Source organism: Micropterus salmoides, unplaced genomic scaffold, assembly GCF_014851395.1.
Source record: "Micropterus salmoides isolate LMB-PRFRI ecotype aquatic unplaced genomic scaffold, ASM1485139v1 Ms_hic_scaffold_11, whole genome shotgun sequence".
Taxonomy (NCBI): domain Eukaryota; kingdom Metazoa; phylum Chordata; class Actinopteri; order Centrarchiformes; family Centrarchidae; genus Micropterus; species Micropterus salmoides.
The window spans coordinates 21,952,222-21,974,554 of NW_024040152.1; the positions used below are offsets into that span (position 1 = coordinate 21,952,222).

The 22,333-nt window shown below is 39.2% G+C and overlaps 1 protein-coding gene across 2 annotated transcripts in view; it reads right to left on the bottom strand.

Moving 5' to 3' along the window:
- LOC119897863 (F-actin-uncapping protein LRRC16A-like) overlaps positions 1-22,333 on the bottom strand; it is an 85,181-nt gene that overhangs the window by 21,449 nt on the left and 41,399 nt on the right. For both annotated transcript variants that reach the window (XM_038711878.1, XM_038711879.1), the window contains exons 12-29: positions 20,235-20,321; positions 18,621-18,724; positions 17,619-17,696; positions 16,779-16,855; positions 15,408-15,512; positions 14,917-14,986; positions 13,111-13,192; positions 12,877-12,976; positions 12,362-12,416; positions 7,750-7,922; positions 6,688-6,756; positions 4,618-4,711; positions 3,935-4,033; positions 3,357-3,485; positions 3,074-3,205; positions 2,346-2,521; positions 2,080-2,167; positions 1,538-1,678 (exon numbers count right to left, since the gene is read on the bottom strand). In XM_038711878.1, the coding sequence (XP_038567806.1) occupies positions 1,538-1,678; positions 2,080-2,167; positions 2,346-2,521; positions 3,074-3,205; positions 3,357-3,485; positions 3,935-4,033; positions 4,618-4,711; positions 6,688-6,756; positions 7,750-7,922; positions 12,362-12,416; positions 12,877-12,976; positions 13,111-13,192; positions 14,917-14,986; positions 15,408-15,512; positions 16,779-16,855; positions 17,619-17,696; positions 18,621-18,724; positions 20,235-20,321 (1,859 nt within the window). The remainder of the gene's footprint in view (positions 1-1,537; positions 1,679-2,079; positions 2,168-2,345; positions 2,522-3,073; positions 3,206-3,356; positions 3,486-3,934; positions 4,034-4,617; positions 4,712-6,687; positions 6,757-7,749; positions 7,923-12,361; positions 12,417-12,876; positions 12,977-13,110; positions 13,193-14,916; positions 14,987-15,407; positions 15,513-16,778; positions 16,856-17,618; positions 17,697-18,620; positions 18,725-20,234; positions 20,322-22,333) is intronic.

Sequence of the window (22,333 nt, forward strand, 5' to 3'; positions counted from 1 at the left end):
AATGCATCCTAATTTTTCTACTTTATCTTTTAAAATAAATCCTAGGGATCAAACATTTGAATACAGAAGACTCTTTGTGCTATAGAAAAAGCTAGAACACAGAGAATTTGTCTAGCAGGCAGGCACAGTGAGGAGAGACAGAAAAAGGAAGAAGCAGTAAGACGAAAAGAAAGTGGATTGAAAGGAGAGTGTGGAAGGACAGCCCAGAATTACTTACACTGGTGCAGCACAACATCTCCATGGAGCAAAGATGGAAAGAGAAGGAAGAACAGAGGAAAAGAAGAGGATGAAGACAACACACAGTAAGGCCTAGTGTAGGCAAAAATGAAAGATAGTTGGGACAGCCATGAACTCTAAATGTGCCCTGGAGAAAGAAGAGGTAAATAGAAGAGAGGGAATATATGAGACGAAAAGGGGGATAAGACACCGGAGACAGACAGGACCAGAGACAGAAGACTGTGCAGCTTCCTGCTGACTGCAGCCTGCATTTACTTTACAAGTCACACATATCATTATATCAAGTCTCATACTATACTTCATTTCAATACTATACTTCTCTACAACAAATCTACATAAAAAACAACCATTCCTCACACCCATGACATTTTCACAAAGGTAGAATACACTTGGGCCATTGTAGATAAGAACATTGATCTCTTTCCATCTTTGGGTCAAATGTTTCCTTCTCCCTTAGTATCCACCCCTCTTTCCATCTTCCCAGTCCTAGAGAATATAACTAATACTTCACGTCTACACATATAAATGTCAGAATCTATCAAATCTGACATTTTTATGTGTAGAAGGAAACATGAAACTTTGGTCTTGTTAGACTCAGGCATGTCTCCATACACATCTGCCCTCATATAGTACGTATAAGCCAACCTGAACAGCCAGTTCGAAAGCAACACAAGGTTCAGTTTACTAACAACAAGAGAGTTAATACCAAAATCAATCATCAATTGCTGTCAATATCTTGTCATTGACAAGCAGCAAATGGTAACCAGGTATAATTGATTTGCGTAATACAAATAACTTGCTGTTTAATTTTGGTGGCAGGACAGAATGAATAGATAGCATTTTAATGAATTAATTTTACTGTAAAACCAGTCTCAAGAAAAACAAATTAGCTAAATTATGAATCATAAAACAGAACCACTCTGCAAACCCAGACATGGTTAATGCAATTAAGACAACTTGTGTTGATTCTTCCCAAATTAAATCATGTATAGTTAAAACTAACCTAATGGGCTCAAAGTAGGTCATACATACTCGTGCACACACACACACATACACACATGTTCACTTTTGGGGTTATTACATAGACTTGCATTCATTTCCTGGAGACTTACCCTAACCAAAACCACTACTTTCCTTACCCTTAAACACTGGCCGAGAAATCTTCCTTTTCTGAAATGGGGACATGGCTTTTCTCCCCAGATGGACAAACCGTACACAATCAACTGGTCTTTAGTCTGTCCCCGAAAGTATCATAAATCAGACCCACAGGCACACATATCCGTTATTCACGCGAACCTACCATGCAGGTCTCTAGATCGTCCAGCCTCTCAGCCTCCAGTATCTCTGCAGATGCCCGTTTAGGAATCTTCTCCTCTGGGACGTCAAGATCCACCGACTCCTGCTGCACTAAGGGGCGACCCCGCCGCACCAGATGGTCTGCCTGTGAGGATGAGAGGGGAGGGGAAAACAGGCAGCAGAGGGTTGTGGGAAGAAACAAAGGAAGAGAAGAAAGATAAGATAGAGAAGATTTAGATAGGCAAGTGAAAAGAAAGGTAAACAGAGAAAAGGAGTGATAAGATGGGATGAGAAGAAGGGAGTTGAGAATGGAGGAATTATGAGTGGAGGAGAGAAAGTAGAGAAAGGGGAAGATTAAAAGAAGGATGAAAATAGGGTAAAAACTCTAACCCTAAAATAAGCACTATGGCTAACAAAAGAAGTGGCAAAACTGAAACTTGAAAATAGGTTCAATTAAAGTTGAAATTATGTTTCAACAATTCGGAGGGCTGAAATTAGCAAGTGAATGAATCAATGAGCCAGCTGAGAGCTTGACTTTAATCTTACTAGAGTGAGCTGGGAAGTGGAAAGAGCCTCCAGAATCTCATCGACAATGCGATCGGACAGGAAGGACGCTAGACTCAGCTTCACCTCACTGACAGAGAGAACAGGAGAGTGATGGTCAGGCAGCAAAGCCAGACTGGTACAAGATAAATACACACTACAGACCCAAACACAACCACAGAAAGATCTCAGTGATTTGTCTATAAAAATCCACAGTTACATGTAGGTATATATCATTCTTTTCAACCCCCAAATGCACCGACACACACCTGATCTTGTTGATAATATCCACCCCAGACTGCTCCAGGAGGGTTTTGGTGACAAAGCTTTTTGGTACCACCATCTTGGCTGAGCTGGCTTTTATTAGCTCTGGACGAAGATTACATCTCTTCATCACATGGGGACACAGAGACTCCGCTGCATCCACCATAGACTCCAACAGAGTCTGGAGAAGTGAAGATAAGAGATGGATGGACGTTAATGCGTGTGATGAGGGCTTTAATTAAAGAAACTCCTGGCTGACAAAGTGAGTGTACATCTTAGTGTGATAATCCACCAGCAATTATGTACATGACAGGTACTGTTAAACGTTCAGACATTTGTTACACATTGAATGTGGCAATATATCAAATATTGTTTCTTCACTGTGGTGAAGAATTGCTCATTTCTGTGATATTTATGATTTTAAATTCCCAGTGATCCCTTATACAATTTTTTCTTAAATTTGCATTGATGCCTTTTCTGCTGGTTAACTTTCATGATCTGTAGGTGGTGCCTATTGTCTATCTATTTATCACAAACACTCTGTAAACCACATATCCTTTATGTGAAATAATGTGTGTATGATACACTTTGACTACTTTGTAGGATTAGATTTCAGGTATTTGGCAAAAAATAAAATAAAACACAACTTAACAAATATATGTCTTGTTGGTTACGATTCATAGTTTAACTAACCATTTTTCCATCATCTCTGGAGTAAAAGTTACAGCCCTACCTGCAGTTGCTGGTCCATGACAGTAGTCACCTCCCCAGCCATAGACTCCAGTTTCTCCTGGATGGGTCCCACTGACGAGCTGTTCACCTCCTCTCTGGCAGCTGATCCTAGGTGGTAGAGGTTAGGGAGCAGCTGGGGAGACACAGAGAGGAGGACAATGGGGGGATATATGAATGAAAGAAAGGATGTAGGAAACTACTAGAAAAGTAATTTCCCAATGTTTATAAATAAAACCTTTTCATTTACATGCTCCAGCAAAGCCCATGTATATGTCTCTCCTTACCGTTTTAGAGTTCCTGGCATCTTTGATGAGGTTCTCAGCTGACCTGACGTCCTCCAAGATGGCGTCTGTCTCCGAGTTCCTCAGAGAGTTCAGGTGGTCCTGCACCTTCACACAAATCCTTTCAATCATCTGAAATACAAAAACAAGACAACTTTATGCTTGAAATGTCAAAGGCTCTAGGGTTAAATGTTATACGTTCAATACCTAATATGAATATATAAGAGATATTTTCAGTTCTGTGGCATGTCTCACCTATGTGTGTGATGTTTTGGAGTGATACTGATACACCTAAACAGTAATAACTATACAATAGTGACGAGACACACTATTTATGAAACACAGATTCGTCTTTACAGAATGTAAATGTGTGATTACAAAAAAAACAAAGGGTGCAATAAGTATGAGCTTTAAAATTAGTCCCTTTTTTCTCTTCAGGTTTAACAAAATACTCTCCTGACTGTGCAATTGTGTATCAAATGTACTATTTACTATATTTGGTACAGTCTATCTCATTTATAAACAATTATAGTTGAACTGATTATGTGTGTGTGTGTGTTTCTATCAGTTTGTTTACATACCTGTTGTGTGGTTGTGGTTACGATGCCCTGCTGCAGCCGATAGGCCTGTTCCTGTAGGTATTTTCTGGTTTCATGGTTCCTGTACAGATAATTCTCAATCTGCAGGGGAAAAACACAAACCCAACATCATGATAATAAAGCAAATTGATAATGATGTTGCATACAGCATGTTTTCAACACTATAAAAATTCTGCAAGACTATTACAGGACAGCTGGAGGCGGGAGGAACCAATGAGAATTGAGAATTCAGAGGCTTCAACAAAATAGAATGGTTGGCATTTTTTATAAAAAATGGCAAGAAATTCATCAAAATTGTTTCATGTTTTTTCGATCTGCTATTCGGTTTAATCTCTGCTTGGAATATTATACGAACCCTGATCTCTTCGTATCCCACCGCATGCACTTCCTTTATCATCTTGATCTTATTAAACTATTGAGCTTTAAATGAGGTCCATTCATACTGTAACTCTCTTGTTGGTGAATATAGGACACTTTGAATACTTGAAAATGTCCACTTGCGCAGATTATGTAGCGAATTAGCAGATTCGAAGTCTAGGAAATCCTCTAAAGAATGTAATATCAAGCATTATGAATCAGTTTCTGACAAAAGAAGAACACAAATCCTGCAACACTATTACAGGACAGCTGGAGACTGGATGAACGAATGAGAGTTCTTTGCGTACCTTTAGCAAGGCGTCCTCTGTTTTCTCAGGGCTGGCCTTCAGAGCCTGGGAGGCATCAATGATAGGGATGGGCATGAAACGAATGGTGAAGTTCCTAATGGACACACAGCACAGTTAGGTCACAATATAGAGGATGGGATAGAGGCAAATGTGTGAATAGAGGTGTACAGACACAGGGGCAAACACAGTTATTTCAATAAACATGAAGGGAAGTGATGCATTTGAACACAGATATAGTATAATGCAGGGTTCAGGGTACAATATTAAACATATAGTGGAATGCACCCACTTGTGGTTTTTCTTGATACATTCACTGGTAATTTCACATTGGTCTATTAGAGAGCAATGAACTGGCACCATTAGAGATGTTTAAGATCTTGAAATAGAGGTCACCAGAGCATTAATATTCATATCATGATGGAGGGGAAGAAGGAATAAGAACAAAATACAAGAGGGAATGAAAACAATAGAGCGGAAAGGAGAAGGCACAGAAAGATGGAAATGAGGGTGTTTGGAGGCAAAGGAAAGGCAAGAGGCAAAGTCAGATGTTGATGGTATTCACCCTCAAAGGTAAACTGATTCATCTTTACTCAGATATGCCTGGCTTCACTATAAGCCCCACAGCAAAGCACCACGGACAGCAGGCAAAATGCCGGCATCACTAATGAAGATTTGACTTCTGTATGAACCCATCTGCTCTCTTCTTCCTCTCTTGAACTCACAGACCTGCTGTGAACACAGCAGAGTCCTTCAAGTTCTTACAAACTACAGCCTCCATCACCACCTGTTAAATAGAACTACAACAAAAATGCTGTTGAAAGACTGATGAGTTGTTTTTATGTTTTCCGAAGCATATGTGATAATAAAACATAGAATATAGCTGTAACTAATAATTATGTCCATTTTTGATACATCTACTTTCTCAATTACAAAAAAAACACAATCCAATGAAAAGTTTAAAACCCAAATGATATTTAGTTTAATATCACATAAGATGAAGAAAAGCAGCAAGCTTCAACAAAATAGAATGGTTGGCATTGTTTATAAAAATAAAAAAAAATTAAGCAATTATCAAAATTGTTTCATGTTTTGTTGATCTGCTAATCAATTATTTGACTAATGGTTTAATCTCTGCTTGGAATATTATATGAACCCTGTTTTGTATCCCATTGCATGCACTTCCTTATCATATTTGATCTTATTAAACTATCGAGCTTTAAATTAGGTCCTTTAATTCTGTAACGGCTGAAAGACATTCAAACTGTAACTCTCTTTTTGGTGAATATAGGAGACTTTGCATACTTTCTCTAATCTCCTGTCCACTTGCGCAGATTATATAGCAGGATTTGAAGTCTGGGAAATCCTCTAAAGAATGTAAAATCAAGCATTATGAATCAGTTTCTGACAAAAAGAACACAAGAGACATGAGGGAATTGCCTGAAGGGAACAACAATGCGCGCACACACGCGCGCACACACACACACACACACACACACACCACTGCTGAACAGAATACAGAACAGGAACAAGAAAAAAAAGTAAATGTTATTTCAATAATGCAATACAGAGACTCAGAGGGGGAAATGGTTAGATGTGCTTCTGGGAGAATATGATAAACAGAGAAGGAAGATGAGAGAGGTGGGTGTGCAGATGTGTCCCAGAAGCAAATTTACTTCGATGCACGTCATTTCACGCTCACACACAGAATATTGAACATTCACATCCACAGAAGAAGACAGTCGACTTGTACTGTTTGTCTCGCTTAATCTGTTCTGCTCTCTCTCTAACATTCCCTTCCTCAGCATATTTTCTTCCGCCCTTGTTTCTTTGTTGTTGTATTCACTGTGTTTGTCGCTCTCTGGTTTCCTTCCGCTCACCCTCTCTCCTTCTCTTCCTGTCTGAACACACCTCAAGGTTTCCTCCAGCTCAGCACAAAGCTGAAAAACATCTGGGCTGTAACAACTAACCACACATCCATCCCTTCACCGCCACACCAGCGTGTTTATACTGTTAGAAAAAAGGTATCATCAGCATAAAGTAATAGACGCAGGTTCAGACAGAGCTCCTTACTTCTCCAGAGCGGCTGCTACATCCTGAAGACCCTGAGGGCTGGTGTTGTTCTTATCCCAGATCACAGTCCTGCACAGAGAAACGCACCATGTGACACAAGCAAAGCTGGAGCTAGTGAATTAACAACGATCTAAAAATTTTAGTTGCCATCTACTGACAACCAAGAGGCAATATGAAAATATGTTGTGTCAATTTTTTTTTACAGGAAGGTGCAGTCGCAGAAGCTAACTAAATTTCTTCCAGTGTCTCCCCTTAAGGTGATTGTGAATGCCATTAGTCTTTAGCTACTTGCTGGCAAGCTTTGTGACCACACAATATAAAGCAACTCATACTAATATAAAACTGTCTATATATAAGTGCACTATATGTTTATTTCTAGTGTATTATTATTTGTGTCTATTGGTATTTCATTTCATCTGTTTACACTTACTCAACCCTCCCTATTTAGCATTTATGTAAACAAATAATTTAATAAATTACTAATAACACTTTACGGCTCGGTTAATTGGAAGTTGTGAATTTGACTGGTTGTTTGTCTATGTGTGGCCCTGCGATGGACAGGCGTCCTGTCAAGGGTGTACCCTCCCTTTCGCCTGATGTCAGCTGGGATAGGCTCCAGCCCCCCCGCAACCCTGTACACAGGATACGCGGTTGATGATGGATGGATGGATGGGCTTTATGGATGTTTTAAGTTGATTAATCCTTATATATTGTTCATAGTAGTGCTTATAAATGCTAGGGAGTACCAATTTATTTTGTCCTTATTGTGATTGTTGTTGTTGATGTAATGTATTTCTATACCCCATGTAAAGCACTTCCCCTGTTTCTAAAAGTTGCTTTGCCTTTCCTTACAGGCTGAAGTTACCTGCAGTCATTTGATACACACTGGATCCACTGTACAGTACCAAGTCAAATTATTAATAGTAGACTTGTACTACAAGTCTGAAACCTCCATCCAGGGCTGCACAGGATCCAATAGGTTAACTAGTGAGGTAACATTTATTTGTTATTTATATAATTGCCACTTGTGACACAGCCTTTCACTTCTGAACATGTACTCACCTGAGTTTGGAGTTTATCTGTAGCGCCTTGGCCAGCATCTTGGCTCCCATGTCCCCCATGGCGTTCCCGCTGATGTCTAACCTGGTGAGCGAGGAGTTGCTGCCGAGTGCGTTCAAAACAATGGTCAGATCACTCTTTAGTCTGGAATCTGCTAGAGACAGAGAGGTGAGGGGCTGTGGGGGAGGAGGGGGAATTGAGGGAGAAGGATGTGTACATGTGGGAGGAGGAGAAAAGGAAAAGGCGTTTGATAGGGTTTATATTATAAGAATAAGGGGTAAAATGCAATCTTACTTTGACTGTTATATCTGGTTTGTGACAGTGTTATGGGAAAGCAGGACAGTCTTCAGTTTATCTGCCACCTGCAGGGTCCACTTCTCTGTGTTTGGCATCACCAGCAAGCCTTTAAAAGGAGCTTTATTGGCCCTTGTTGTATATCACTGCCAACTTCAACAAAAGCTATTGTAATTTATGTAATTGAGAGCATTAATATTCCTTTAGTGGGTGCCAGCTTGTTTTTCTGTCCTTGAATTTATTCACTATCCATGGAATATTAGTTTCCCTATGTCTGTTTATCTGGCTTAATGCTGTCTCTATTCGTTTCCTTCCTTCCTGTGATCTTTGGCACTTCCTTAGAGAAAGTGTGAGCAAGCAGTTGGGTATGACTGTCAAAGCACATAGCAACTTTGACACCATTACAAAATTTTTGTGAAGCTTTTTTAAATCAATGAAAACAAAAGGCTTATTTTTTTAGTAGTCTAGCAGATTAGCTAGACTACTGTCATTAGTAGGCAATACATTTTTCATTTGGTCCTGTCCTCCAACTTCATCTTTAGCAAATTAGCAATAATTATAAAACCCCAATAAAACATTTATCACAGGATCAAACGGACCAGCAAGAGACTTCTCTGAAATTACCATTCAAAACTCCACAGGGCAGAATAAAAAAAATTTGCCCTGGATCAAGTGGATTTCTTTGTGATGCGAGAGTGATACGAGGGTTTACAAATGTCCAGCAGCGTCCATCTATTCACTCCAAGAGAGCTGCTCTATGATGCGTGCCATTTACACAGCTGGACTTTCCTGGGGGCTGTCTTCACAAAACATGCTGAGGATTAAGGCAGCTCCTGACTGGCTGAGTTAGGAGAAACTCCTAGAAATAGGGAGCATGTCAGTGGCAATTTTAGGGCTCTTAAGTTTTTGGTCTAAGAGTAAGTTGCAAAGCATGCTGAAAGTAGCTTCTATGTCTGAAAGAAGTTAGAGGCAGTGCAGTGGACTCCTAAGTCACCTGCTCAGTATTTGAATACTTGAAGTAGTGATACTTGAAATATCTCAGCTGTCTGTGAGAAATATTCCTCAGACCAAAAATGGGCTCTTTCCGTGTCACATTATATATATATTCTACGTTGTTGTTGATGTCGTTGTTGTTAAATGTAAACTGCATTTTAATGTCATAGCAGGATGTGGTTTACTCACTTCATATATTGTTGGGTTTTTTCATATATGCCTGTTATTGGTTTTTAAAATTGCTATCTGCAAATTAACTACAGCTGTATTGGAGTAAAAGTATAAAGCAGCATTAAATATATAACAAAAGTAGGCTACAAGTACAGTACTTCAGAAAATGTACTTTATTTTACTTTCCATCACTGCTACTTTCAATCTAAACAAATACAGAAGTGTGAAAAATGTGTTGTTGGATGGAAATCAGTTTAATGGCTGATTTGGTTGGTAGATTGCAGCTACCTGAAAATATAACTAAATCCAGTGTGAAAAAGCATCACCACACTTCATGTTTAGTATATGTGTGTCAACTGAAATTCTCAAGAAAATAACGTAGGAACAGGGCAAAATCTAAATATGATTCTGAGTAGGAGACTCTCGCCTCCACATGGATTAACATTAACATGTCATGCTTTTAACAGTACAAACTCTGTTAGCTCACTGGTTTTTATAGTTGAACGCCTGACTGGTCAGAGACAATAAGGAAAGGAATTCAAGATTAAACCCACAGTTCATAAGTTTGTGTGCTTTTCCATTAAAAATACAGACAACAGAGTGATGAATGATGTGTGAGCTGTGATGCTAACAAGTATTTCCCCCTCTAATGAAGCTTTTGTCTTTGAGATAGTGATAAAGTGAGGGGTATTTTACAGGCAGCGTGGTGATTAGTGTGTGGAGGACTAGTATCAACATGGTTATAAAGACAGAAAATTACTTTTTTATGTTGTGTCTGAGGATAAAGGGAATTATTTACTGCCTGCATGGGCTGAAGAGGGGCACTGAGCGCACATTAAACATGCAAATTTAAAGAGGTATAAGTTTATGGACCAGTAGCCACGGTCCTCTGTCACTATGTAACCCGCTGTTTTTAACAGCTAAATGCCCTACTAGCACAGAAACACAATGCACCAATACCATCTGGTTGCAGCAGTATAGAATAGCAACATCTGTGTGTTGTACAGACAAAATTAATTAGTCCCATACATACAGCTTGGATCTTCTTCCCTTATTAATCACTAAAATAATGACAACATTGCTCTGGGTGTGCGTACACGTCTTCTTTAATAAAAGCAAGAACATGAGAATGCAAGAAGACACGCAAATCCAGGTGACCTTACCCAGAGACAAATTAATCCATTTAATGTATGTCCATTAAACGTGGACTGTGTTTAATATTCTGATGAAACTCATGTATCCTGATCAGCAACATAACATTAAATCTCTCCACTACAGTCCGTAATAGCTGGACAGAGTGGATGCTGTTGCTCTCACTGATTGCTATTTCTCAAACGGTAAAAAATTGTTATTATTGTCACGCAGGAGAAATTAGTGTTGTACAGTTCTTCTTCTCAACTTTTTTCTCTTTCACACACTCTCCACCTCTTCTGCATATTCTCTGCCATCTACAAACCATAACATTCTCAAGAATGGCCTGATAATCATCAAGGTTCAGAGCTGTGGTTTTGAATATGCTGTAGTTGCTATAAGGAATAAATATGGCAGATTAATTATTACACATTTGCAAGAATAGCAATGTTGGAGATTTCTGAAATTGGTTTTGCAGATTCCCATTTTATTTTTCTCCATAAATGTATTGTTGATTAACATCTGATATTGTATTTTATTCTATAAAAAAAAACACACACTGCCAATGTTCTTAATTATTGTTGTTTTTTTATTTGTAAGGTTTTCTTTCTGTTGATTAATGGAATAGTTCAGCATTTTTGGGAAAGACTGGTCCTGCTCTCATGTCTTCAGTGGAGCTACAACCAGCTGCCTGTTAGCTTAGTTTAACATAAAAAACAAAACTAGGGGTAACAGCTAGCCTGGCTCTGTCCAATGGTATTAAATTGTCTCCCAGCACTTCTAATGCTAACCTTATTATACTTGTTTTTTTAATACAAACAAAAATCTGTGTGTAAAAACAAGAAACTGTGATGCATGTACAGGGGACTATTTCTTGGCCGGGAGTAATTCTCATCCACACCAGCAACCAGATGAGAGCTGTGTCACGCACTGTGTCTTTGTGTGTCTTTTTATCCTGGCTAGACACAAGTAAAACAGGAAAAATGTGCTTCTGAATAAAATTTGGCTCGTTATCTCTACAGGCCTTCACTTATCTGTGTTTGCGTGTCAGCTGTGGCTGTAAGGTAGTCACTGTTAACTGTGTACCCACTTTTAATCAACCAGCCTTTCTCTGAGATCAACAGTATGTTACAAAAACTGAATCGTCTGCCACCTTGCCTTTTTTACCTCTATTCTCTTTTATTCCTTGCTCTCTACCCCCACTAAACATTATTTGACCTACCACCTTTAACCTCTTCCTATCACATTAATTCTCTCTTTGTATCCCAACTGCCCAGCCAGATAACCAGCTCATACACAATCTTCTCATGTATGGCACACACACACACACACACACACACACACACACACACACACACACACACACACACACACACACACACACACACTCTCAATAATACCATCAATCTACCACATCTCCCTCTGTGGGAGACAAACAGGGCAGGCACTGGGGCAAAATTTCTTACAGCTCCCATGATGGAGGTAGAGATAATATGAGTGAGATAGATTGAGGGACAGAAAAGAGAAGGAAAACTAGAATATAGAGAAAATGCCTTTATTTCACTGCAGGTTTTCAGAGCAACTGAAGGATATGATAGCTTACCCGGGATCTTGTAATGACTAAATAATTTCCCCTGTGGACACTGACTGACAGTAGGAAGGAATATCCACACTTACATTTCTATGATAATTCACCCACAACTCAAAATACATTTTACAACTATTTCAAAACTATTAAAATAATGTCCAGATTAAATTTAACAAAAAGTTAGACCTGAGTATTGATCCAGCTTCATGCACCTGACCCTATCTATGAGTGAAATAGTGTAAACGTTTGAGTACAGCTCTCATAAACCACATGGTTTCAGTTTAATCTGAAACCCTTTTGATCACTGTTGGGGAATTATGTTCACACCATCTTCCAATAGAGAGGTCAGAGGTCAGTTGTAGAGCAGCTGGTGGAAATTCAGTGATTTGCTGCGCCTCACAGAAGCCAGACAGAGGAGGAAATTTAAAAGAAACTCACCGACTCCTCTTCCTGAATCATATGGACCAGGCTGTCCAACACTGGAGCGAGGTTTCTAAGTCAGGTAGAAGAAAGACAGGAACAAAAGTTTAATAAAATATACATTATGAACATGATAAAGGCACTGAGAGAACAACCTTTCGAGGTTAACAGATTAAGTGCTCAAGCACAGAAATATCTACCGAACATACATCTCAACCCCTTCACTATGTACTTCTACCAATTTATTATTATATATATTTATTAGATTTATTATTATTATTATATAGCGGACAACAACAGTCCTTGGGATAGAAGACAGACATCCGTGCCTTGCAGCATTTGTAAGATTAAACCCTGCCATCCATTTCATGTTGTTTATGTTTTGGCATCTGATAGAGGAGTCTTTGGTCATCCACAACAAACTAAGCTAAGTCACACAAAGCCACAACCAAACCAAACCACAAAGGTTTCTCTCACAGCCCTATACTGTACACATAAGCTGTGCACCCTCTCCTCCTATACTGTACTCTTACTTAGACTTGATGTTATTGAAGTTCTTGCCCAGAGAGAGGTGCCTGATGGATCGGTTCTTGGCCAACCAAACCAGCAGAGTGGACAAGTCTGAGTCCAGGCCTGGAGGAAGAGAAATAAGTTAGAAATGATGATAACTTTGACTTATTTTTGTAGTTGCATGCTGGGGACTTGAAGTTAGGGTTGAAAAGTTCAGCAAATATATGGTACACCATACATGGAAGGTGCCATCTCACCGTTGTCAGAGATGTCTAGGCTGGAGATGTTTGGGATCTCGGCAATACAACCTTCAAGGATCTGAGAACCTCCTGACCTCAACTGGAAAGACAGGAGGCCAAGTTTTAAACACACAACAACACAAATCCAGAACGATGGGACACAATGTATGGCCTGCTCATCTAATAACAGTACAGGTAACTAGAGTGTCTGCTGCACTACTACTGGAATAAGACAGCTTTTGGTGAATCCTGCACTAACAAAGATTAACATTAACATAAATGTCACAGATCTTCCACAAAAGCTTGCACTGTGCAAATGTTTGTACACAGCATACAATTCTTAGGTGAAACATGCATTCAGTTTGTAAGTAAAGACAACTAGCAATAGAAACATGCAGGACAGACTTCTTAAGAATATCTTGCGGGTACATATAAGTAAACATAGTAATGGAAACTGACACATAGTTTAAAACAACACAGATCATCCAGAGCAATTGTAGAGGGCTATTGCTTCTTTTCATCTTGTGTGAAAAATGGATCCTGAGATGAATAGGATCAGCAGCAAATCATAATATTAATCTGCCAAAACAGGCATGTAAATAAAATTGAGGAGGAGTGAGATGTTAATTATTAAGAGTGAGCACATTGGTACTTACACAATGGCCAAGCTTACAGAAGCATTAGGGGGAGAGAACAGCATGTCAGAGCCATGCCGACAATTACCGGCAGCAACAAGACCCACAGATGCTTAATGATCAAACTTCTATTCAAAACACACACTCAACACACACATTTGCACAAACACCCTCGGCAGGAGCCATACACTCTCATTTTGAATGCTGTCAGCCCACTCAGAGCACAGTTTTGGGCTGCCTCCAGCAAACGAAGAAGGATGGAACGCACCATTTTCCCCCGCAGATTCCGTTTGGGAAGATTTCTATGGGAATCTGGAATTGGATTTCCTCTGTAATTTGCATTCATGTGTTATCTTTAGCAATCCCATTGAATCTGCAGCAAGCTGTCTTTTCCTGTTCAAGCAGGGGAGGAGATGGAGGCGAGGAGCCGGCGTGTGCCTCTGTGTGTGTGTGTGTGTGTGTGTGTGAGAGAGAGTTGTAATGAAACAATTAGAGACAAAAAGTAAACCCCACCCCCCTGCTCATCTCTCCCCCTCCACCCCACCTGCTGTCTGCCAAGTATTCCATTATCCATCCTCTTAACAGTGTCACTAGCCTGTCAAATGGTTTTGGAGTAGACCCTAAAAAGCTGATTGCATTGGACCAGCATTTCCTCCAAACTATTAAAAAAGACACTCACAAAACGTTAGCTGGCAATGGCACTTATACAAATGCCACCAATGTTAAAAACAGGGAGAATCAAATCAAGAAAACAAAACCAGTGCCTCCATTACAATCCACTGGTTGTAGTGTTTTAATTATTCAAGATAGGAGTCACCGTATGTTGCAGCGTTGTCCTTTAACTGTGCTACCTACTTACTAAACAGATTTACCTGAAGTATCATCAGCATCACTGTGTCGTGCATTTAAAAAAGTGTGCTACTAAATGTTCACACGATTTAGGATGCATTTTGAACATGGTGTGAAATAGCTGCCAGATTCTAGCTTGCCTCGCACATACCTCGACAGATCTGAATTTTGAGCTTTCATGAAGATCCCCTATTATGTATAATGTTAAATATGCATCCTTACTAACCAAGTTCAGCCATGAGGGAATGATCCCCCACAAGCCAGGTACAAATGCGCAAAATGTAAAAGATAGCTCGACTTCAAATAAAGTGATTGTGCAGTGTATCTCTATCGATCTTACCTCACAGCAGCTGAGGTCTAGAGACACGTCCTTCAGACTGAGGTTACTGGCCAGGCCAAGCAGGAGAGCCCTAAAACAATGTTATTAAATAGCGTTAAAATAAAAAAATAATTATAGAATAAAGAATTAAAGAATGTTAGTAAAGTTGATTAAAGGTGTTAATAGATATAAACTTTATCATTTTACTAAATGTTAGTAGACAATTCATTGTTAGTGAAGGTTTCCCTAGATTAGTTCAATTTTGTTCAATTTGTCTATATTTGTAAGCATATATTTTTTGCCACTGGCAATATCCAGACTCCATAAAACAATAATACCACTGTTATTAAAAAAAACATTCAGCTGCAGTGTCCTAGACTAGTTTATTCTTGCTGCTTTAAATTAGGATATGGGTAGAAAAAGACAATGAGGTACAAAAACAGTCACAGAGAATGGGGGACAGAGGGAGCCGTTCCTCAGAAACATTAAATGTGAATGAATCTTTGTCTCACTTGAGGGCCTCTGGTGGCAGTTTGGTTCCTGACACGTTGATGGAGCTGAGAGACATGGCACTGCTGAAGAAGTGCTTAAATGATGGAGGCACCTCTTTGCCTTTCCTAAAAAAGAGGAGGAAATATAATAATGTCACCAACTTTTTAGGCAATTTTTAAAGGTATTTTGATCCAACACCATGTAAGGCTCAATTCTGTACTTCCTTCAGCTGCCCAGAGATTCAAGCCAACATTAAGCTTTTAGTGCTCTTAATGGGAAGAAAACTCCCCACTCACCACCCATCTGTCACACAAAATCTGCACACACACACACTCAAATGTAAACATACTGGAATTGTGCACATTTACAAAAGTGTGCGTACACTTGTGTCATCCTGTACTTTACTCTGTCTGTAGTGGCACTTTGTTACCAGCAGGTGTCACACACCAACATACAGATAGGAATTTGCCTAAAAAGAAACTACAGTAACAAGTCTGTCATTTCAGGTCATAAAGAAACTTTGATGTAGACAGTACTACTTCAAGATGAGAAGGACTTACAAACAAGCCTGAGTGGGGTTATGGACTAAAGCCCATTTTCTAGTAAGCACATGATGGATGACCATCATATTAAAGCAGGTTTGGGATGCTATTCAATATTTTACAAAAAGACGCAGGTGGCAGTGGAGGATAACTATGTACTTCCTCTCAAGTGTGATTTTCAAACTTTTCAGGCTTGGTACAGACTGATCTACAACTGCAAAACATACATACATTTGAGAAACACGTTTTGTTTTAAGCTTTTTAAAACATGCCATGGCATTTGTTTCATGATAGGAAACAACAAAATGTATTGTTGACATGTTGAAAAAACATCAAAAGATAGCCCTCATATAATGAGGACTTATACCAGGCTGATGGGCTGACCAGGGACATAAAAAGATGGCTGGTTTTGATTAAACTGTTGAGGTTCAAAGACAACAACTTCTGTGTGATTAACATATTTTTGAGCAAACTTAAGTACAAGATTTACTTTTCATTCATGAAAATGAAAATAAAGAATTTTGCAGGTATGAGTAGTTTGTTCATTTAAGGTGAATGATACATTTCTAAATTCTAAATGTATTTCTACTTTAAATAAGACAATCATAATTACAGCCATGATTTTGTATGCAATTCTTATGTTGCACTGCTTTTTAAGTTATTTCTGACTATTTTGTTATAATTGTTAATCCTCTATGATGCAAATGTCTGTCCCCAACTGTAGCATGAGCTGTTTTCCAAAGGTAATTTACCTTGTACCTTAAAAGTGCATTTGCAAGATTTCCCAACAAATGAATTTCCTTTCCTTCTTGTTAGGTAACTGTTAGTGCAACCCATATAGGTTCTTACCTGTGAGGGAAGACACTCTTTGATAAGTTAAGAACAGAGAGGTGTTGGACCGAGCCTCGCAGCAGCGCCGAGCAAACCTGGAAAATGCACAGAACATATCACATCTGAGCTATATAAACTGTCAGGTATTGTTTGATTTTGTAAGGTTTTGAAACTTTATTTGGAAAAGTTGTTTAATAATCAATGAGTTTAAAGCACAAAACACTGAAAGCTTTGTGTCTGTATTGTGTGTTTAGAAGCAGTGAGAAAATGTATTTATTTCTGACTGTACATGAGAGAGACAGAGCATGATTTAGGAGTTAATCAATATCTTCAGTGACAGGTTGACAGCTGGCTACATCTCAGACTAATCAATAAGCTGTATTTGGCTCTCAGACCCACATCAATACATCACATACAGTATTCAGGCTACTTCGCAAGCAACGGACAGCACACAGATTGAGTGGGTGTGTAAAATTGGATTACATTCCCTACAACACAGATATTAATGGCTAGCTCTTAATCTTACAATGAAGTATAATGAGGTACAACTCCAACTACATGTTGTTTGTTTAAAAGTAATTATCTGATTATTTAGGGCTTGTTGTGTTAAAAATGCTTGATCCATTATCACAGAGGTTTTCAGTGAGATACCCAGGGGGGCTTTAAACTATTTCAGGGGAGGCTCGCTGAATGGAAGTGAAAAGATATTTCCAAGTTTTGTCTGAGGGGAGGTCCACAGATTCAAACTCCTGCAGTATCATATCTCTCTTTACCCAATTATCTTTCAATTTAGCTACTTTTTTTTACATTGAGCACAAGGCAGGATATTGTATGTATATTGTGTGCTTCCTGACTCACCAGGTCCAATGAGCAGTCAGTGTTGGAGAGGTCAAGGGTTCCCAGGCTGTTGGGTTGACCCAGGAAGTGGTAGAAATGCTAAATATAAAGCAAAACATAACACACATTAGGGATGTGACTGCTCTTGGAGGATATAGCAGAGGGCTTATGATGACTGACAATGTGATTTTGACTCCTGCTTACTGTATGTATCTTTTGTGAACTTTAATAGTCTTTTCTTAAATGTTTTCTCGTCTTTACTATCCCTTTCCTGCTCTCATTCATCATTTTCCATCATTTCTGATTTCCCACATCAAACCTCCCATCATTCATATACATCATACCTGACCTTATATAAATCTTCTCTTTGCAATAAAGGGAATAAGTGTATTTCTCCCAATGTCAAACTACTCTCTGACTTTCTGTCATGGGGCGGCAGTAGCTCAGTCCGTAAGGATTAGGCTGGGAACCGGAGTGCTGCTGGTTCGACCAGAGTTGCGGAGTGTGGACTGGCAGCTGGAGAGGTGACGGTTCACCTCCTGGGCACTGCCGAAGGAGGCCTTGAGCAAGCCCCTGAACCCCTAACTGCTCGGGTCGCCGCACTGAGTGGCATCTCTCCGTGTGTTGCTATGGTACCTGGTTGTGCATGTGTGTGTGTTTTGGACTTGTGTGTAAATACTAACAATAATATCAGTGAAAACATTGAATTTTCCCTTGCGGGATTAATAAAGTATATCTTCCATCTTCTTCTTCTTCTACTACAGAACAAGAGATGATACTAACCTCTGTGTCTGTATGCATTCATGATTTGCTGTCCAGCTACAAATACAGTGTATCACTGTGATGGGTGTGCATGTGTCTGTTCCGAGTCGATGCCCTCCGACAGAGTGACATGCCAGCTGATTTATAATGGCCTGACAAAGCCTCCACACAACTGCAGCACTGAACTGTTTCAATCAATTAAGTGTTATTGATACTGGCTAAGATGGATTAGAAACTGTGTGTGTGTTACTGTGTTTGTACCTGCATGTCGTCTCCTCGGAGGACATTCCCTGAGAGGTCCAGATGGACCAGGCTGCTGGGGATGGACGGGTTGGCACTCAGTGACTGGCAAAGGCTGTTCACCCCTAAAACACGCACACGCGCACACACACATGCAGTGTCAGCATTATCACAACCCTCAAATCTCCACTTGATGTTTTGACAGCATATTGAAGGAAATAGCAGGGGAAATGAAAAGTGGGTGAAGACAGGAAAGAACAGGATCAGAATGTAGAGTAAATGCATGGAAAGAAAAAAAGAGCATGCTTTCTCATGGTCGTGCAAATGTAATGCTATGCCTTTGTCAGTGTCGCCCTACACTGAGGTTGAGACATTCTCCTCTAAAGACTCGAATTAATAATGATCAAATATCAAGCTCTTAACAACCTCATGAAGTGTTGCAATCGTTCTAATGATTAAGATGTATTTTAGAGACAATGTGTGTGCACCCATGCCTTCTCATGCATGGATTTCTACTGCACAATGTGTGCATGATATTGACATACTGTGGATACACCCGCTGACCCGTGTCATGTCTATCACATGTCTGACACACTGAACTAGCACTTTCATAGAGTCCTGACTCTGTCTGCCAGTAAACTGAGTGACATTGCATAGTGAGTGATCTTACAGAGATGAGGAGATATGAAAAAAGAAGAATAAACAGAAATAATACAGATGATTAAGCAAGAGAACATTTCTAATATTCAAGACTGTTTCAATAGATGATCCATAGGTGATCAAATGATTGATCTGCTATATTATAAAGCTCCATCAAACAAAATCAGTGCTTACATTTTCCCCCCTCAAACCTCTACTTTTGCTCCAAGCATTGGGGGCTTTTGAGGTTTGGAATAAGGATTGGGCTTCTAGCTAGACAAGCAGGGCTCAGTTTAAGAAGCTAACCCTAACCCTACTCTGTGAAATATGATAGCTCTTTATTGATTGCCTAAGAGCAGAGCATGTTTACAGTGGGTCCCTGAAGACAGTATCTAGTGCTGGAGCGTTTACTTTGTGTGAGAACCAAAAAGACTTTTTATCTGCAAGTGATTGCTGACAGTGGCCACAATCCAGAAATTATGATCAGAACATCTACAAATCCCTTGCAGTGTTTTGCAGAAAAGCTTCTGCACAATAAGCCCAGTCATAGCATTTCATTACTGCAGAAGGATTGTTCCATCATGCCAAGAGGTCATGGCTCTACTGACTGAAGGAAAGCAGTCTTGTAAGCAGCATTTATGCAAATGAAAACATGCATCTGTTTACAGATTGTCTTTGCACAGTCACACATTATGAATACATTGTTTCCTTCTCTCCCTCTCTCACTCACAGTGTTAATAGTGCAATAATTAAGTGTCATTAGCATCCCAGCAGTAGGTGTGATTAGTGGAAGATGTGAATTCAATGTGACCACAGGGGAGCATGTAAATTAAAAAACTAAAACAGGAAAGCTAGCGCATGCCAACACAATATTTACATTATTATTTTATATTTTAATCATTTCAACTGACTCCATTTCAAAACTGCAAATGTTTTCATTCATCATACACCTGTTTTAGGAACTGTATAAATAAGACAAGGGTAGACAGCACACACCTTTGGGTGATAGTGAGGTTTTGGAGAAGTTTAAATGCTTGAGACCCATACGAAGTTTGGCAAACTGAGCACCCAGGGAGGAGATACCTGCAGCAAGAGGGAGGAAACATACAGGAAATCACTATAAGGACTTATATTTTACATACAAATGACTCTGCACCTTTATCCAAACATTAACAAGGTGTAGTTATCTGCTTAACGGTTCAACAGTGTTGAACCTTTAAGCTGAAAGTTTATGTTGTATTAAAACTAACTTTTAAAAAGTGGTTGCCTATATCAGTAGAGCCTGACCGATTTATCGTTTTGCAGATATTATCGGCTACTTGCAGATATATATCTGCATCGGCGTTTATAACAGCCGATTTATGACTATTAAAAAAAGAGACTGAGAGCCGGATCATTCCTTCAGATCATGAGTGTTGCATAGTTTGCCCACCAGAGGGCGAGCTGCAGCTCCTCTGTTCAAAACACTGCAGCACCACAGAACAAAACATCAGCTGACCAGAGTCTACCCTATGTGTCTACTGCAGCTATGGTGAGTAGTCCAAGTAACTCTCATACTCAGTGTTCAGGGTGAGTTGTTAATTTTTCACGTCAGTTACATGACTTAAATAAATAGTAAAAACAGCCCTTATCACTTCTCCTCTACTCAAAACATTCATACCAGACTTGCTAACCCTACCGTTTTTCACTGCACTCTCCCGGATCACAGTAGGATGTTTAATGTTACAGTAGGTGAGTGGTGGAGGCTAACGTTACGCTGACATATGTGATTGTAGATTTATTTCTGAAACGGTGCGGCACTTCTAGTGAACAGTCCTCTCATTTCTCCCTAGTTTATTACTTCTAAATATGATTTAACATAACTTACAGCAGCTAACGCTGCCCGTTGCTAAATTAGCCACAAAGCCAATGCCATGTTTATCAGTAGAGGATCGCCAACCTTGTTAATGAGCAGTTAAACTATATTGTTTAACATATTCTAAATATATCTGTGAGCTGCATGTCTTTAGTTACAGTTGGTGTGTCAGAAATGATTAAACCAGAAGGGATGTGTGAATAAATGTGAGCTGTACCAGAATCTAACACGGCTTCCTGCCTAACAAAGTTCTCAAACGTTACCTCTTCTTTCAAATGTGACAAGTTAGTGTGAAATCTCAAAGTTGCAGGTCCTCCTTGTAGACAGTCATGTAGTATTAGATTAATTCAATTAGAGTTTTTCTCTGTGTCACTGTATCATAGATGACATGTTTTAGAGCCAGGTGGTGGTTAGGAAATGGTTTCTCATAGCTTTGGACAGAATTACCAGAGTGCTGGTAAAGGGATAAACTAGAGAAATGAAAACTAGAAAATGCTACATAGTAGAAAGTAGTCATTTTGGCAGATTATACTGTATGTAAGGTAAAAATTATTGCATGACAGAAAATATATACATCATTTTTTGCCTATGTTGGAGAACCCTCTTTATCATTATTATTATTATAGCAATGAGATAAAATATATAGTATTATTATTATTAGTAGCAGCAGAATATAGGTATTGTTTATAGTTTTTGTTACACTACAATACACTATTTACTTTAATGTTTATTAGTGGTTCTTTTTAAACGGCAACATAACAAAATTTTAGAGATAATCTTTGTTTATGTCATGCATTTCTTAAATTAAGGGGAAAATAGAATATTGGCCGATATATGGGCTACCGGATTCTAAAATCCTCAGATATCGAAATCAGACTTAAAAATCCCATATCGATCGAGTTCTATAAGTAAAGATTTCTGGAACACTTCACAGCTATGACAAACCCTGCTTAAAACAGACAATTATACAAGCAATTCTCAAAGGGAACAAGTATGTGGCTGAAATGATTGTCAGTTTTGGATAATGAGCTTCATCGCCCTTTCCTATTCAAAATCTAAGTAATTAATCACAGTCACTAGTGAACAAACAAAAAAACTACAAATGTGTAAATGTCTATAGAGGCATACATGCTGACATACACAGAGCTAAGATGTAACATATTCAACAGACCCTTGTGGTGAATGTTGGGGCTCCAGAAATCTGGTGTATGTTTACATGCAACTGCCTGAATATTTGGTA